The 16,927-nt window shown below is 37.2% G+C and overlaps 1 protein-coding gene across 3 annotated transcripts in view; it reads left to right on the top strand.

Annotated features, from left to right (window-relative positions):
• CARNMT1 (carnosine N-methyltransferase 1) overlaps positions 1-16,927 on the top strand; it is a 47,615-nt gene that overhangs the window by 15,119 nt on the left and 15,569 nt on the right. For all 3 annotated transcript variants that reach the window (XM_034967556.3, XM_008975744.3, XM_034967557.2), the window contains exons 4-5: positions 13,642-13,782; positions 14,730-14,908. In XM_034967556.3, the coding sequence (XP_034823447.1) occupies positions 13,642-13,782; positions 14,730-14,908 (320 nt within the window). The remainder of the gene's footprint in view (positions 1-13,641; positions 13,783-14,729; positions 14,909-16,927) is intronic.

The raw sequence follows: 16,927 nt of genomic DNA, 5'->3' as shown, positions 1-16,927 counted from the left end.
AATTATACATAATGCTAAAATTAATAACTTTATGCATATGTATTTTTATATAATTGGAGGTATAACTTTAATTTTTATTTAAAAATAACTTTATTTGATAATCTTTTAAAAAATCCATAATATAATTTCAGAAGTAATTTCTCCTGATTTCCCCTTACCACATTTTAGAATATAAATAATGCAGAAGGATCTGTTTATTTTTCTTTGCAGCAGTTCCTGACCAGTCCATGGTGAGAAATATCAGTTGGCACTTAATTGCATCATAATAAATTATACCCAGTAAGGATGATTTTTCAGGTCTCCGTGCATGGGTTATGGAAATTTTCCATCATGCATTTTTTTCTGCTGCAATTATAGGGCCTGTATATACTTATGAGAATTGGAGCTAATATCAAAGACAAAAAATTGTGGGGCCCTTTCCCCGACAGTCCACCAAGTTTTGAGGAAAAGAAGTATCAGTTGAAATAGCTCTGAAGAATTTATCTTCCTGGTTCTGATAAGTAGATCTCATGGTCTCTGATTTAACAGTACATATAGATAAGATTTTTTTTTTTTTTTTTTTTTTTTTTTTTGAGGCGGAGTCTTGCTCAGTCGCCCAGGCTGGAGTGCAGTGGCACGATCTCGGCTCACTGCAAGCTCCGCCTCCCGGGTTCACGCCATTCTGCTGCCTCAGCCTCCCGAGTAGCTAGGACTACAGACACCCGCCATGATGCCCGGCTAATTTTTTTTTTTTTTGTATTTTTAGTAGAGACGGGGTAGATAAGATTTTTTAAAAACACAGTGTAACAACTTGAACTTTGCCATGCAAACTCTGTAACCCACTGTCAACATGGTTCTGTATTTGGGCATGGATCATTCTGAAGAAAAATGGAGCTCAAATTTTTAAAAAATTCTTAAAACTTGAAGACCTGTCCAGGCGTGGTGGCTCACGCCTGTAATCCCAGCACTTAGGCTGAGCTGGATGGATCACTTGAGGTCAAGAGTTCAAGATCAGCCTGGCTAACATGGCGAAACCCCGTCTCTACTAAAAATACAAAAATTAGCTGGGCATGGTGGTGCACACCTGTAATTCTAGCTACTCAGGAGTCTGAGGCAGGAGAATTGTCTGAACCCAGGAGGCAGAGGTTGCAGTGAGTCAAGATCATGCCACTGAACTCCAGCCTGGCCAGTAGAGCAAGGCTATCTCAAAGAAAAAAAAAAAAAAAAACCAAAAACTTGAAGACCCTCAGTACCTGGGCTCTTAACTGACCCAACATATTAATGTACATTCAGAGCTCAGATATAAGTGATATTCAGTCACATCTCAAATGGTCAAGGATATATAGTGTTTGGCATCAAGACCTTGAAGCTCACATTTGCTAGCAGAAAAATCTCAGTTCCTTTCATCAGGTATGTGTGCAGGAGAGTATCTTTAATTTAAATTCTTAGAAGTGGGATTGCTGCATAACACATTGATTTCAGTTGCTATGGGTCAGGAGTCTGGGCTTGGCTTAACTGGTTCTTCTGTGTAGGAGCTTACAAGGCAGCAGTCCACGTGTCTGCCGGGCTGTGTTTTCACCTGGAGACTTGACTGGGGAAGAATCTGTCACTCATATTTCATTTTGTTTAATTGCAGTTGTAGTACTGAGGCAGAATTGTTTTCACTGTGGCTGTAGGACTGAGGGTCTTAGCTGCTCTCTGTTTGTCAGTTGGAAGCCTGCCTCATCTCCTAGAGGCAACCCACAGTTCCTTGTCTTTCCCAAAAGGACCACTTCATCAAGCCAGCAAGGAGGGTGTCTAGATCAAGCAAGCTGTCAACTGTCTTACAGTGTTGAACAGTCACAGAGCTGGGTGTCAAGGCTCATGTCTATAATCCCAGTACTTTGAGAGACTGAGATGGGAGAATCACTTGAGGCCAGGAATTCAAGACCAACTTGGGCAATGTAGTGAGACCTCATCTCTACTAAAAATTTGACTATTAGGTGAGGTGGCATGCACTTGTATAGTCCTGGCTACTCTGGAGGTGGATGCCAGGCAAGGGGATCATTTGAGCCCAGGAATTCAAAGTTGCAGTGATAAGATTACTGCATTCCAGCCTGGGCAACAGAGCAAGACCCTGTCTCAATAATAATAATAATGACAATCACAGGAGGGACATCTCATCACCTTTGCCATATTCTGTTGGGTAGAAACAAGACATGGGGACCAGGAGGTAGGGAGCGTGGGAGCACCACTACAGGGTCTGTCTGCCACAGTCATTACTATGTTCTTCTATAAGGGTTGCACTGTTTTGTCTGTCTACTGGCAGTGTATCAAAGTGCCTGTTTATGCACAGCCCTGACAAATACTGTAGTTTTAAGCTTTTGACCTTTTGCCAACCTGATGGGTGGGAAATTATATGTTGGCATAGTCTTAATTTGCATTTCTCTTATGATGAGTGAAACTGAACATCTTCATATGTTAAAGGGTCATGTTACATGTTTTTTTTTTTTGAGAATTATATATTTATGTCTTTTGCCCTCAGTTTTTTATTGAGGTGAATTGCATATAACAAAAGTAATCATTTTAAATAATTCAGGGACATTCAGTACTTCACAGTATTGTACATCTGTCACCACTGTGTAGATCCAAAACATTTCATCAACCCAGAATAAAACCTCATACCCATTAAGCAGTTACTCCCCATTCTCCCCACCATTCTCCCCACCCTGCCTCCACCTTTATTATTTAGCAGTTTGACTGTGAGGTGTCTTAAATGTGGTTTCCTTTGTATTTATCTTGGTTAAGATTTGCTAATGTCTTGGGGTTTAGGTAGATCTATATCATCAATTCAGAAATTCTTTGCTATGTCTCTTCACATTATTTCTCTGTCATTTCCTCTACTTCTTTCTCTTCTGGTACTCCAGTTACATGTATATTAAGTATTAAACCATTTCATGTCATCTCTTAGGTTTCACATGACTCTTTCCACACACTCCTTCTCCTCCCAGCCCTTTATAGTATAGTTTGGATAATTTCTGTTAACCTAACTTCAACTTCACTGATTATTTACTATGCTAATCTGCTGATAAGTCCTTTGAAAGAGTTCTTGGCCTGGGGTGATAGCTCACACCTATAAACCCAGCACTTTGGGAGGCTGAGGTGAGTGGATCACTTGAGGTCAGGAGTTCAAGACCACCCTGGCCAACATGGTGAAACCCTGTCTCTACTGAAAATACAAAAAATTAGCTGGGTGTGGTGGTGGGCACCTATAATCCCATATACTTGGAAGGCTGAGGCAGGAGAATCCCTTGAACTCAAGAGGCAGAGGTTGCAGTGAGCTGAGATCATGCCATTCTAGCCTGGGCAGCAAGAGCGAAACTCCGTCTCAGAAAAAAAAAAAAAAAAAAAAAAGAATTTCTTTCTTTTTTTATAAGAGAGAAAGAGAGAGTTTTTTTTATCTCTTATACTCATTTTTTGATTTTTTAAAAAATTTCTAGCACTTACATATACATGCACACCCCTACACATATACTCTGTCTGTACCCAAATTCCCTATCTCTTTGTATACATGATCTACCTTTTGCACTACATGCTTTAACGTACTTTTCATGGTTATTTTAAAATCCCTACCTAATGATTCTTACATTCTGTTTGTGCAACTGTTTTCTTGAAGGCTTCCTTATAACAATGAGTTCCACATTTTCTTGCTTCTTTGCATGTTTCTTAATTTTTTTTATTGAATGCCAGGCATTGTATGTAAAGGAATAGTAGACAATAAAGTAATATTAATGACCAGAAAAAAATCATTTCTCCTTAGTCTTATTAGGCCACTAGTGGGCTGGGGGGTGGGGAGAAGGGTGGTGCTGACTGAATCATTTAAGTGATTTTAATTTCTAATATATTTGCATATATTAGCTGCTTCTACTAATCACTTATTTGTCCATAAGCCTTGCATCTAGAAATATGGCAATATAGGAATATTACTGCTTTCTGAAGTTTCATATGCTTCTCACCTTTTATTTTATGTTTGATGATTTTAATATTTTTCCTGCGTCAGAGTAGTAGGAATATCTTTGCAACATTAAGAAATACTTGGTATGGGTTACTTACTTACACCAAAAAGAAAAAAAAAATACTTGGGTTGGGCATGGTGGCAAACACCAGTAGTCCCTGAGTCAGGAGGACTGCTTGAGCCCAGGAGTTCAGGGGTGTAGTGTGCTGTGTGCTGTGATTGCACCTCTAATAATAGCCACTGCACCCCAGCCTGGGCAACATTGCAAAGACTTACCTCTAAAGTTAAAAAGAAAAAAATTTTTTTAATAAAATTTTTATAGTTTTAATTCCTAAGTTTAGGTCTTTGATCCATTTTGAGTTAATTTTTATATGTGGGTAAGGTAATAATCCAACTTTATTCTTTTGCATATGGATATCCAGTTTTCCCAATACATTTGTTAAAAAAAAAAAAAAGACTGTCCTTTCCCGATTGAATGGTCTTGGTAGACTCGTTGAAAATTAGTGGACCATATATGTGGGTTTTTTCTGGACTCTATATTCTGTTTCATTGGTCTGTGTGTTTGTCCTTATGCCATAACATACTATTTTAATTGCCGTAGTTTTATAAATTTCAAAGTCAGGAAGTGTGAGTCCTCGTTTGTTGTTTTTCAAGATTATTTTGGGGGCCTCTTGTAATTCTTGTGAATTTCAGGTTTTTTCATTTCTGCAAAAAAGTTTGTTGGAATTTTCATTAAGGATTGTGCTGAATATATAGATTGCTTTGGGTAGTACTGAGGTCTTGACAATGTTAAATCTTACACATTATCACAGTATGTCTTTCCATCTATTTAGAGCTTTAATTTCTCTCAGCAGTGTTTTGTAGTTTTCAGTGTATAGGTCTTTCACTTTGGTTAGATTTATTCATATGTGGCCAGGCGTGGTGGCTCATGCCTGTAATCCCAGCACTTTGGGGGGCCGAGGCAGGTGGATCACGAGATCAGGAGTTCAAGACCAGCCTGGCCAACATGGTGAAACCCTGTCTCTACTAAAATACAAAATGTAGCTGGGCGTGGTGGCGTGCACCTGTAATTCCAGCTACTTGGAAGGCTGAGGCAGGAGAATTGCTTGAACTCAGGAGGCAGAGGTTGCAGTGAGCTGAGATTGTGCCATTGCACTCCAGCCTGAGCAACAGAGTGAGACTCTGTCTCAAGAAAAAAAAATTCATAAAGATTTATTTGTATGTATTTAATTCTTTTAAATCAAGCTTGTCCAACCCATGGCCAGTGGGCTGCATGCGGCCCAGGACAGCTTTGAATGTGGCCCAGCACAAATTCATAAACTTTCTTAAAACATTATGAGGGTTTTTTTTGTTGTTTTTTTTTAAGCTCATCAGCTGTTTTTAGTGTTATTTTATGTGTGGCCCAAGACAATTCTTCCAGTGTGGCCCAGGGAAGCCAAAAGATTTGACATCCCTGTGTTAGATGCTATTATAAATAGAATTGCTTTCTTAATTTACTTTTCAGAATTTTTGTTGCTAATGTAGTAGAAGCACAACTGAATTTTGTGTGTTGATCTTGTACCCTGCAATCTTGCTTTATTAGCTCTGTTAGCTTTCTTAGGGATACTTTGTGGATCACATTATGCAAAAAGAGAGTTTTTACCTTTTCTTTTCCAATTTGAATGCCTTTTGTTTCCTTGTTTCTGTTCTTAGGGAGAAAGCTTTCAGTCTTTCACCATTGAGTAGCTGTGGGACTTTCGTAAATACCCTTTATCGTGTTGAAGAATTTTCTTAGTTTTTTTTTTTTTTTTTTTGAGACAGGGTCTCGCTCTGTCACCCAGGCTGGAGTGCAGTGGCATGATCTTGGCTCTCTGCAACCTCTGCCTCCTAGGTTCAAGTGATTCTCCTGCCTCAGCCTCCCGAGTAGCTGGGATTACAGGCGCCCACCACCACACCTGGCTAATTTTTGTATTTTCAGTAGAGACGGGGTTTCACCATGTTGGTCAGGCTGATCTCAAACTCTTGACCTCAATTGATCCACCCACCTTGGCCTCTCAAAGTGCTGGGATTACAGGTGTGAGCCACCACGCCCAGCCAAATTTTCTTAAAGTTTTCTAAAGGTTTTTCTGATAGAGTGCTGAATTTTGTCAAATATATTTTTTGCATCAGTTGAGATGATATATATGTTTTTTCTTCCATTAATGTGATATATTTCATCAATTGATTTTCTTGTGTTGAACCACCCTTGCATTCCTGGGATAAATACCACTTGGTCATGGTAAATAATTGTTTAAATAAACATTGTTGTTTCCAAAAAGATGTTATATTCTTAAAGTTTCTAGCTGGTATTCTCTCTCAATATATTCAGTGCCCTGCTTTATAAAGTAATAGATACAAGTTTAATACTTTCTATAAAGTCCAGGTATAACTCAAAATTCAAAATATCTGTTGCTGAAATATCTGTAGGTTTTAATTGATAAGGCTTTTAATAGAAATGTACCAAAGTTTGAGTGAATGTTGGAGGCTGAATGTGAAATGTTTATATCAACATCATTTCTGGCACTTAAAACATGACTTGGTTTATACTCAGTGATTATAGAATCATGTATGATACCATTCATTAGTATAACAGTGTCAGCAATACTAAAAGGGCATGGCATTATTAGATAATTATAAGATAATTAGTGAACTAGCACACACTGTTCCTTTTCCATTGTTATTATTACTTGACAAAATGTAAACTGGTGAGGAAAGGATGAGTTAACTCTAAATGGTACTAATAGGTTATTTTTTAAATAAAAATAATTTAAAACCGTTCTGAATAACTAAAACATTTTGCAGGATTTAAAACTTAAAAGGTTTCAAGGGATATATAGTCTCCTTTCCATAACTGTTCCTCATAACTGTTCCTCAGTTACCCAGTTTCCTTTCCTGAAAGTAATTGTTATAAAAGTGGATAGGTATATATGAACTTTAAATGAAGTACACTGAAATGTAATATCTATTACACTGTTTTTTGTTACATTTCTTCCTATGTTATTTGTTTTACTTACTTGATTTAGATTGATTTCCTTATAGTAGATAAGGTGAGCTATCAAAAAAACCTAAACAGGAAACCTAATAAAACACAGTAAAGGCTGCATCAATATTAAAATCATAGCTTTGTCAGAATAAATTAAACCCTAGAGCCTGGAAAAGGGGCATTAGGCCAGCTGTGGTGGCTCATGCCTGTAATCGCAGCACTTTGGGAGGCTGAGGTGGGTGGATCACTTGCAGTCAGGAGTTCAAGACCACCCTGGCCAACATGGTGAGGCCCCGTCTCTACTAAAAATACAAAAATTTGCTGGGCGTGGTGGCGTGCACTTGTAATCCCAGCTACCTGGGAGGCCACGGCAGGAGAATCGCTTGAACCCGGGAGGTGGAGGTTGCAGTGAGCCGAGATCGAGCCACTGCACTCCAGCCTGAGCAACAGAGCGAGACTCTGTCACAAAAAAAAAAGAAAAGGAAGAAAAGGGTCATTAATTGTAGCCCTTCAGAATCCAGGTTGATTCTAGATAAATTCTGGTCAACTTTGTGTCTTTCAGGTAAATTTCTAGGACTCTGTTTATGCCACAGTAAGTACATGGGGAATTTAATGTCTTTATACTCAGGCTGGAGTTAACACAAATTTATGTCAGCTAGCCTTTTATTGTGTGTGTGTGTGTGTGTGTGTGTGTTTTAATTTCACTGAAGGCCTTTTCTAATTGAACTGCCTATAGAAGATCATATACTTGCCGGGCTCAGTGGCTCACGCCTGTAATCCCAGCACTTTGGGAGGCGGAGGTGGGTGGATCACGAGGTCAGGAGATCGAGATCATCCTGGCTAACACGGTGAAACCCTGTCTCTACTAAAAATACAAAAAAATTAGCCGGGCGTGGTGACAGGTGCCTGTAGTCCCAGCTACTCAGGAGGCTGAGGCAGGAGAATGGTGTGAACCCGGGAGGCGGAGCTTGCAGTGAGCCGAGATTGCACCACTGCACTCCAGCCTGGGCGACAGCGAGATTCCGTCTCAAAAAAAAAAAAAAAAAAAAAAAGATCATATACTTAATGAAATATGTGTAAAATTAACTATATTTGTGGTCATTAAAATATTTTTCCTAAGGAAACACATATATCAGTTTCTCCAATCTGTCTATGTTTCAAGTTTTTAATATGCCTGAGTTTGCAAGCACAAGCAGCTTTGAAGCCACAGATCGACTTGCTTTTGTATAGAGTCTGTTTGTTAATTAAGGAAATGCTGTTTTCGTATCCTCTGGTTTTTGTTTTAAATAGTATTTGAACACTACTCTAGTGAGCAGTTGCTCATTGAAATTTATGATATATATGTTTTTAATTTAAAGAATGAGCTTAGGGTTTAAACCTTTTTCTCACGTATGAACATAAACATAATGTAATAACTCTTCTTAATTGATGGTCAGACCTGTATGTATTGAAATTTAAAAAAAAATTTTTCCAAGTGAATGTCTAATCATTTAAATATAAGAATTCAGTGCTGTAAAGCTTATAGTAGGTAAGGAAATATAGATTCTTAAGTTTGCATCCTATCTGGAAGGAAGGCTAACATGTAAAATCACATTTTTTGAGTCTAAAAGTTGCTGGACTATATTTTTTAGATCTTAATTTCATTAGCCCATTCAATTTTAGAAGACTTTGAAGTGATTTGTGGGGGAAAATCTGTTATGTCTTTGCATTTTAATATATATACACAAACACTCCAAAAAGATACTGATGCACTACTGACTGGTTGAATTCGTTTTTTCTTTTATATAGTTGGGCATTAGGAAAAAAAATACTCTGAGCTTTAACGAAGCATTTTTTTTCCACTTAAGATAAAATAAGTAATGTAAATTATAGTTCATGAAAAGATTCTTTTAGCTAGGAGAACTCATTTTTAAAAAGAAAATGGAGGAAATTGGAGAAAATGTAGACTGCCAAATAGTGCAGGTGGTAGTTCAGAGACTAAAGACAGATTTCTCCCTCATCCTGAAAGCTCTCCTAGACCAAAGACAGGTATGTGTTTCATATTTCTTTCAAGTCAAGATTTCAAGTGCTTACAGATCTAGAAGAATAACACAGTAGAAAAACCACTCAGCATTCATAACCCAGTAGACAAATCCTGTAAATAGATCACAGAAAAAGAAATACAGGACACTCAATCTCATAAGGAAATGCAAATGTAAAAACCACGTTAAGATGCCATTTTTTACTTATTTTATTGCAAAGATTTAAAAGATAACTATTAGTGCAGGTGTGAGGAAACATAAATATGTTGCTGGTGGAAGAATAAATTAGCAAAAAATTATGTAGAACAATGTGGCTTATTTGTCAAAATTCAAATGCATATCTTGGCCAGGCGCCGTGGCTCACTCCTGTAATCCCAACACTTTGGGAGGCTGAAGTAGGTGGATCACCTGAGGTCAGGAGTTCAAGACCAGCCTTGCTAACATGGTGAAACCTGTCTCTACTAAAAATACAAAAATTAGCTGGGTGTGGTGGCACAGGCCTGTAGTCCCAGCAATTTGGGAGGCTGAGGCAGGAGAATTGCTTTAACCCTGGAGGCGGAGGTTGCAGTGAGTCAAGATTGTGCCACTGCACTCTAGCCTGGGCGACAGAGCGAGACTCCGTCTCATAGCAAAACAGAACAAAACAAAACAAAAAACAAATGCATATCTTGATTCTTGAAGTTCAATTTAAGGGAAGGTGTTCTACATATATATATTTCTGCATGTGAAAGTTATTTATGCCACTACATTAGTGTAGTGTGGGAAGTAAAATTTTTCAAAATAAAAAGTTATTCATGCTAAGGGTATTCGTTTTAACATTATGATAGTGAAAGATTGGAAACAATATAAATGTCCTTAATTAGGAGATTTTGATAAATTATGTTACAGTCATGCAGTGAGTTAAGGAAGCTCTGTGTACTGCTGTGAAGGAGATTCAGGGGTATTGTATTAGATCAGGGGTTGGCAAATGTTTTCTTGAAGTGCCAAACAGTAAATGTTTTAGGCTTTGCCAGCAATGTCGTCTCTGTTGAGACTGCTTAGCGCCTTGTTGCAGGAATGCAGCCATAAACAATTCTTAGATGAGTGAGTATGGCTGCGTTTTAGTAAAACTTCATTTACAATGACAGGTGACTGGCCTGCAAGCCATAGTTGCTGTACCTGTGTTAAGTGAATGACGCGAAGTGAAGAACCTTGGTATGTAAACTATAATAGAACTGTGAATGAATTATTGAAAGCATAGAGAAGAGAGTTCAGGGAACTTTGCCTGGGATATTTAGGAAATATAGATGAAGTGATAATTTATAATAATAAGGTAATTGAGTTTCTGTGGGTAAGAGCTCTAAAGAAAGTCTTCTGGGATCAGTGAGAAGTTGTCTGGCTGAAATAAAGAGTTCTTTGTTGGGAGTTGATGAAGAGGTAAGTTAGGAGATGCTAAACACTCCTGATTTATAGTCAATTTTCTATGATGAATAAAAAAATTTTTGGCTGGGTGTGGTGGCTCATGCCTGTAATCCCAGCACTTTGGGAGGCCAAGGTGGGTAGGTTACTTAAGCCCAGGAGTTCAAGACCAGCCTGGGCAACACGGCGAAACCCCATCTCTAAAAATACAAAAATTAGCTGAGCATGGTGGCACACACCTGTAGTCCCAGCCACTTGGGAGGCTGAGGCAGGAGGATCATCTGAGCCTGAGAGGCAGAGGTTGCAGTGACCTGAGATGGCACTATTGCACTCCAGCCTGGGCAACAGAGCAAGACTGTCTCAAATTTAAAAAAAAGAAATTCAATACTAGCTCTGTTAAACCTTGACATTTTGCCATATTTGCTTTAGATCTCTTTTTCATATTAAAAAAAATTTTTTTGACTGCCTCTGCAGAGCAGGGCTACGCCACAGGCGGTGTGCTCAGGGCAGCCATATTTTTTAAAAGAAGCAATTTTATTTTTATTTTGAAAATTTCAATGTAATAAAAGATTATTAATGAGATGTTTTTCATTCCTTTTTGTACTGTCTTTAAATTTGGTGTTCATTTTACACTTACAGCACGTCTCAATTTGCAATAGCCACATTTTAAGTGTTCAGTAGCCACATGTAGTTAGTGGCTTTTACTGTACTGTACTGTGATTCAAAGAGAACCACTGTAGGTACTTAAAAGTTGTATTTACTTCTACCACTAGGGGTCAGCCAAGTGTCATAATGACCCAACAAGACAGCATTTTGTGTTGGAGTTTTAAAATTTACAACTGCAGTGCAAAGATCGTTCTGTGTGCAACAAAGGAAACCTCTGTCAAGAGTAATGTTTACTGCTGGTGAAAAAGCTGGAGCAGAAAGGGTGATGGAAGTGTGATCTATGGCCTCTTTAGACACATGGGCTCTATGTCCTTACAGATGTATCCCTTCTCCGTTCCTGTTTGTCTTGAATAAACTGTTGAAACTTTTCCTCCTGTTATTAGGGAGGTCACACTGTAGTAAATGTACTGCTTCTCCACATTTGGGCCTTATTAACTAGGTAAACTTGTTGGCTTGCTTGTTTTCACTAAGAATCTCAAGTAGGCACCATTTGATTACTGAGCCACATATTGTATGCCTTTCTATTCCGGCTTTAAAAAAAAATTCAGCCTGGTTTAAGGTTGTCTCACCATTAAGGTCTGTATTAGATTTGTGTTTCTTTTTCTCCACAGAAATGACCTCATAGAAATGCCCTAGACTTCATACGGATTCATAGCAGAAATTCCCACTTAGAGTGAGTTAGTTTCATACACATCACAGTTAGAGGAACTTTTCATTATGCTGTTAATATCCCTTGTGTAAAGACCAAATGAAGAAAATCTAGCTAAGAACAAAGATTTAGGGAAAAATTTTCTCCATCTTACCCATTCATTGCATAGTTCCTGATCATTTTTTCAGTTCTAGAGGGTTTGTTTTAATGCATTTCTTACATGTCCACTTCCTCTTTGTCATAATGCCAGTAATTTACATCTATATTAGTGTCTGTTAACTCTTAAGATAGGACTTTGATATATTCTTCATTCTGTGACTTGATGGGTAGCCTTTCAATAGCAGTTTTAATACAAGGTACTGTTAATATATTTTCTGCCATTAGGTTGAGGTAGAGAGTTCTATGGTTCTGTTTAGTTAAGGAGAATTTGATAAAAGCAGTCATTAAGTTAACTTTCTGTAAGTTAGCAAAATAATTGTTGTTAACATTATGTCACAGCTTTCCCTTCAGGGTAGCATAATTTCTAACTCCTGCATGGTAATATTTTACTGGGGTCATCAGCCATTTGGAAATTGATTGCTGGTTATTTTTATATAAAGATTTAAATACTATATGAATTTACTTCCAAATCCTTTTGCTTTCTGTTGCATGAGTTTAATCAGATAATTTTTTAAAAAATTCTAAACTGAGAACAGCCACTTGCTGGGGTAAGGGTAGAAATGCATGTTATGATTGGACAGATGGGAACTGAGAAAAGAAAGGTAATTCTCCAGAGTAGGGGTTTCGGTGGGTCTGGTAGGGAGTGAGAAATGAGAGAGCGTTAGGTCTGAGTAGGATGCCATCATGGCAGTTCCCTTATATAAGGAATAGCACAGAGTCCTAGAGCTATGAGTTTTCAAAAGCCCCATAGTGTTCTTTCTTATTTTGAAGTGGGACATGCAAAGGTTATATGGGCTACTAGTAAAGTGCCCTGTTGCTGCTTGGAGCATGCCAAACTTAAAGGCCACATAGTTAAAGATAAAAAAATCATTAGTAGGAGTAGATTTGGAAATTGGATTTGATTTGTGAACCAAATTTAGGAAATACAATAGTGAAGTTTCTTTTTACTTGTTGACATGATATTAGCTGATTGTATACATTTTCCTTTGGCTTCTTTTAAGACTACAATTTTAGTTTCCTCGGGATTATATTGATTTGCCAAAATTCCTGAGAAAAAGCCTTGTTTTGGTAAAACTTTTAGTGGTTTGAAAGTGGAATGATGGATCTTACGTGAAGGAAATATGTAATGGCAGTGTGGTGCTAGTAGGTAGAGATCAGTTTGGTTGTGAAACTCTGGTTTGGTGTAATATATTTGTTATCATGTATGTTTAATTAGAGGGCCGTTTCCCATTTTCCCCATAAAAATATCCCCTCCCCCAAATTCTTCTGTCAACTAAAATATATAGGGATTTAGAGATATACCTGACACATTAAACTCTACATCTGTTTAATCTAACATAAACAATTGGGTTACATATAAAATTTAGAAATAAAGTTATGTTGTATTTATTGTCCCATATGATGAAGTACTTTTGTTCAAACCCTTCATATTTAATTGGGATCCCTTTGGAATAATTTGTCTTTCTAAGATAGTTGTTCAGGGTGACAGCTATTAGGAATATGAGTGACTTTATAAGTCTTCAGATGTAAGGGGACTCCTTTTTTCTGAAAAATAATTTTTGAGGGCTAAAACCCTCATCTGATATCGGAACATACATAATAATTCCTTATACCTTTTATTTTTGATATTTAGAAGTATTTCTTGATTGTGAGAAGTCAGAGTCTTAGCCTATTCTTATTGAGTAAATGAGTAAGTTTTTAGTTGTTAATGTGGATTTTGTCTTTTCCTTTTTTTCTTTGAGGGGTTGGACATAATTGCCTTATTTCATTTCAGGGATCCTTCTAAAGTAAATATTCTGGTACCTGGTGCTGGACTAGGAAGACTGGCCTGGGAAATAGCTATGCTAGGTTATGCTTGTCAAGGAAATGAATGGAGTTTTTTTATGCTCTTTTCTTCCAACTTTGTACTCAACAGGTATTTAATTTATTTTTTGCTGGAAATAGTAATTTCTCAGAATCAGATTGACTTACCTATTTTCTTGAACAATTTTGAATTTGAAGATAAGTACATAGCATTTGATTATTATATATATCACAAATGTGTCTTATGTTAAAATCAAAGTACTTACACAAATTATCACTTGAACCAATTGCCTAGTTATTAGAGTGTTGAAACAAGATGGGTAAGTGACTTTATAGAAAGTGACTGGGCATTCCATGAAATGATTTCTGTACAAAATCTTCAGGACTAAGTATGAACCAGGAAGGAGTATTTCTAAATTTATTCCTTAAGCTTCTTTACTTCCTTGTTTCTTTAGTTAAATAAGAGTTTAGTTTAGCAATTATAACTTTTTCTCCTTAATCAAGTTCTTATAAAATGGCCAAGTATGCTCTCATGACTGAGTTGGAAAGATCTCTCAGAACTTCTGTGGCCTCTTTTGGAAGGCAGTGGAAAACAATTGTTATTTTTAAAGCCAGAAGATGTACATTGAGTAGCTGCCTTGTTTAAATAATACGTTGTCTCGGATGGCAGTATGAGTTTTAGGGGGTTGGTGAAAAAGGGAAAAAAGAAGAGGGTTATACAAAAAATAGCAAACTGTTTTAGTTGAAACCAGTACCATTTTAAAAAACCTCGTTGGACTGTTTTACTTGGTTTTGAAGTTTAGAAATACATTTTTAAAAATCTGAATGAACAGCACATTTATATCTCTGAATTTACTTTTTTTTCTGTCTTTAATCCATTGATTGGTTGCTCATCTACATGTATATGTACATTTTCAGATAATTAGGGAAGCTGTAATAGTGACTCTTTAAATATTATATATGCAAATCTTCAATTAAACAGTATATTTTTAGTATTTAAAGTGGATTTTCTTGGTAAAATATTTAGTTAACACCTGATTTTATACTCATATTTTGCAGATGTTCTGAAATTAATAAATATAAACTTTATCCTTGGATCCATCAGTTTAGCAATAACCGGAGATCAGCTGATCAGATTCGACCCATCTTTTTCCCTGATGTTGACCCCCACAGTCTTCCTCCTGGTTCTAACTTTTCTATGACAGCAGGAGATTTTCAAGAGATTTATTCAGAATGCAGTAAGTCCAAATCAATTGTTTAAAAAGTCGTGTCCTTTATTCTAAATTTAATGAGCTAGTTTTATCCTAAGCCAAGGTTTAGATCATTCATTTTCATGGTAGAACATAAGGCATATGTCAGTGTCAATTTAGAATGTTTTCAAGGTCGTGTACAAGGCAGTGATAGGAAATAAGAAGTGTAAGATATCTACAGTCAAGAAATTTAGAATCTGTTGGGCCCATTAATACTAAGAGACACCATGTAAACAAAGGTTAAATGAGTAATGAATACCAAAAAAATGAAAGGTTATTAGTGTAAGAAGGAAGCTGTTCATAGTGAGGCTATGACTTGAAGGTTGAGAGAATAGCATTTGAGGCAGACAGAAGTACAAAGATATGAACAAGGTGATTGGGGATGGCAGCACAGCTGTACTGGCAGGGAAAGAAAAGATTTAATGGGAGATATAATGAGATTTAATGGGAGCTATTGCTAGAAAAGTAAATTTGTTCCAGATCATGGAGGACTTGTATAGTCAGGCTGCACAGTTGACTTCAGCCTGGCAAACTGTTGAAGAAATCTGAGCTAGGCAGGAGAGAAAGGGAGATGGTAATAGAGAAAGAGGAGAGGGAGATTGGCACTAAAAGGAAAGCAAAATAGAATACCGAGGGTTCAGCAAGATCATTGAGTCAATAGGTATTTGTTGAGCACCTACTAAGTACTAGGTATTTTTCTAGGTGTCAAAAGAGAACAGTGAACAAAACAAAATCCCTGTCCACAGAGAACTTCCAATAGAGAAAGTGAGGCAATAACAAATATAATATTGTAAGGAAGAAAAAATAAGGCAGGGAAGAGGGGTTACAGAGTGACTGGGGAGAGGCTGCTGCTTTATATAGAGTTGTCAGGGAAAGCCTTTCTAAGAGTAGAAACTAAAAAAAAAAATGTCTAGTAGAGAACCTTGAAAGAGTACACAGACAAACCACTGAGATATTTGAAGGCAAAATTTTGCAGATGGGGAATGGCAAGGGAAGAGGATCAGGGAGTAGAGCGAGTGCTTGCTCTGCTCAAGGAGGAGCTAGGCTGTAGTAAGCAATGGGTACAGTGGTGAGAGGTCAGCCTCGAGAGGGTTTGATGAGGCAAACTTGTTGGCAGGCCATAGCAAGGACTTGGAATTGTACTCAGAGAAACAGGAAGCCATTGGAGGGCTTAAAGCAGGGATAGCAACAACATAGATTGTTTTTATTTATTTATTTATTTTACAACATAGAAAGTTTCTGTTTATTTTTCTCTGAACTCTGAGATTGGGACAACCTGTACTCTGAAGGAAGAAAGGGAGAGATGGAAGATGTTAGGTGTTGTGGATAAGGAATGAAATAATGTAAAACATCACTTAGGCAAGTAAAAGTCCCCTTTTTCTGGAGCAAGGTTTGAGAGAACAGATGATGAAGGTAGTCCTCCATGGGATCAAGTGCCTTTATTGCACCAGCATTTGTATAGACACCATACCTCCTACAGGCAAACGGTGTTCTCTACTGGGTTCCCACCCACTGCTTCTGCCTGCCCCTGGCTCCCCTTTTTCCCTGGTAATTATTCGAAGTTGTGGTAGATGTTGAAGTATTTGGATGTCATTCATTTCTCAGTTGGCAACCGGTGCCTGCAGTCTTTCTGAAACCTGCCAGAATTGGTGGTTAACACTAGTTTAAATTTGAATGACTATTATTTTGTTTTAAGTGATTTTAAATGAAGGCTAGAAGTTGAATAGAGGATAAACAAAACTCTAACAAATACCATTTGGTAATAATATGTAGAGATTAGATTATAATATTAGTGTTATTGGGGATGATTTCCAAATTGATTACTTAATCAGATTATTGATATCAGTATTTCCCATAAATGACTGTTTGGTTACTGTAATTATAATGTTGATCAGAAGTTTAGCTTCTGTATCTCTGTCAAATATTAATACTCTGTAAAAGGTAACTGGCAGATTTAAATAATTAATTAAAAGAAAAAAGCAAAATAACATAACAGATGCAGTAATT

Source organism: Pan paniscus, chromosome 11 (genome assembly GCF_029289425.2).
Source record: "Pan paniscus chromosome 11, NHGRI_mPanPan1-v2.0_pri, whole genome shotgun sequence".
NCBI lineage: Eukaryota > Metazoa > Chordata > Mammalia > Primates > Hominidae > Pan > Pan paniscus.
This window is presented reverse-complemented; position numbering and strand designations above follow the sequence as displayed.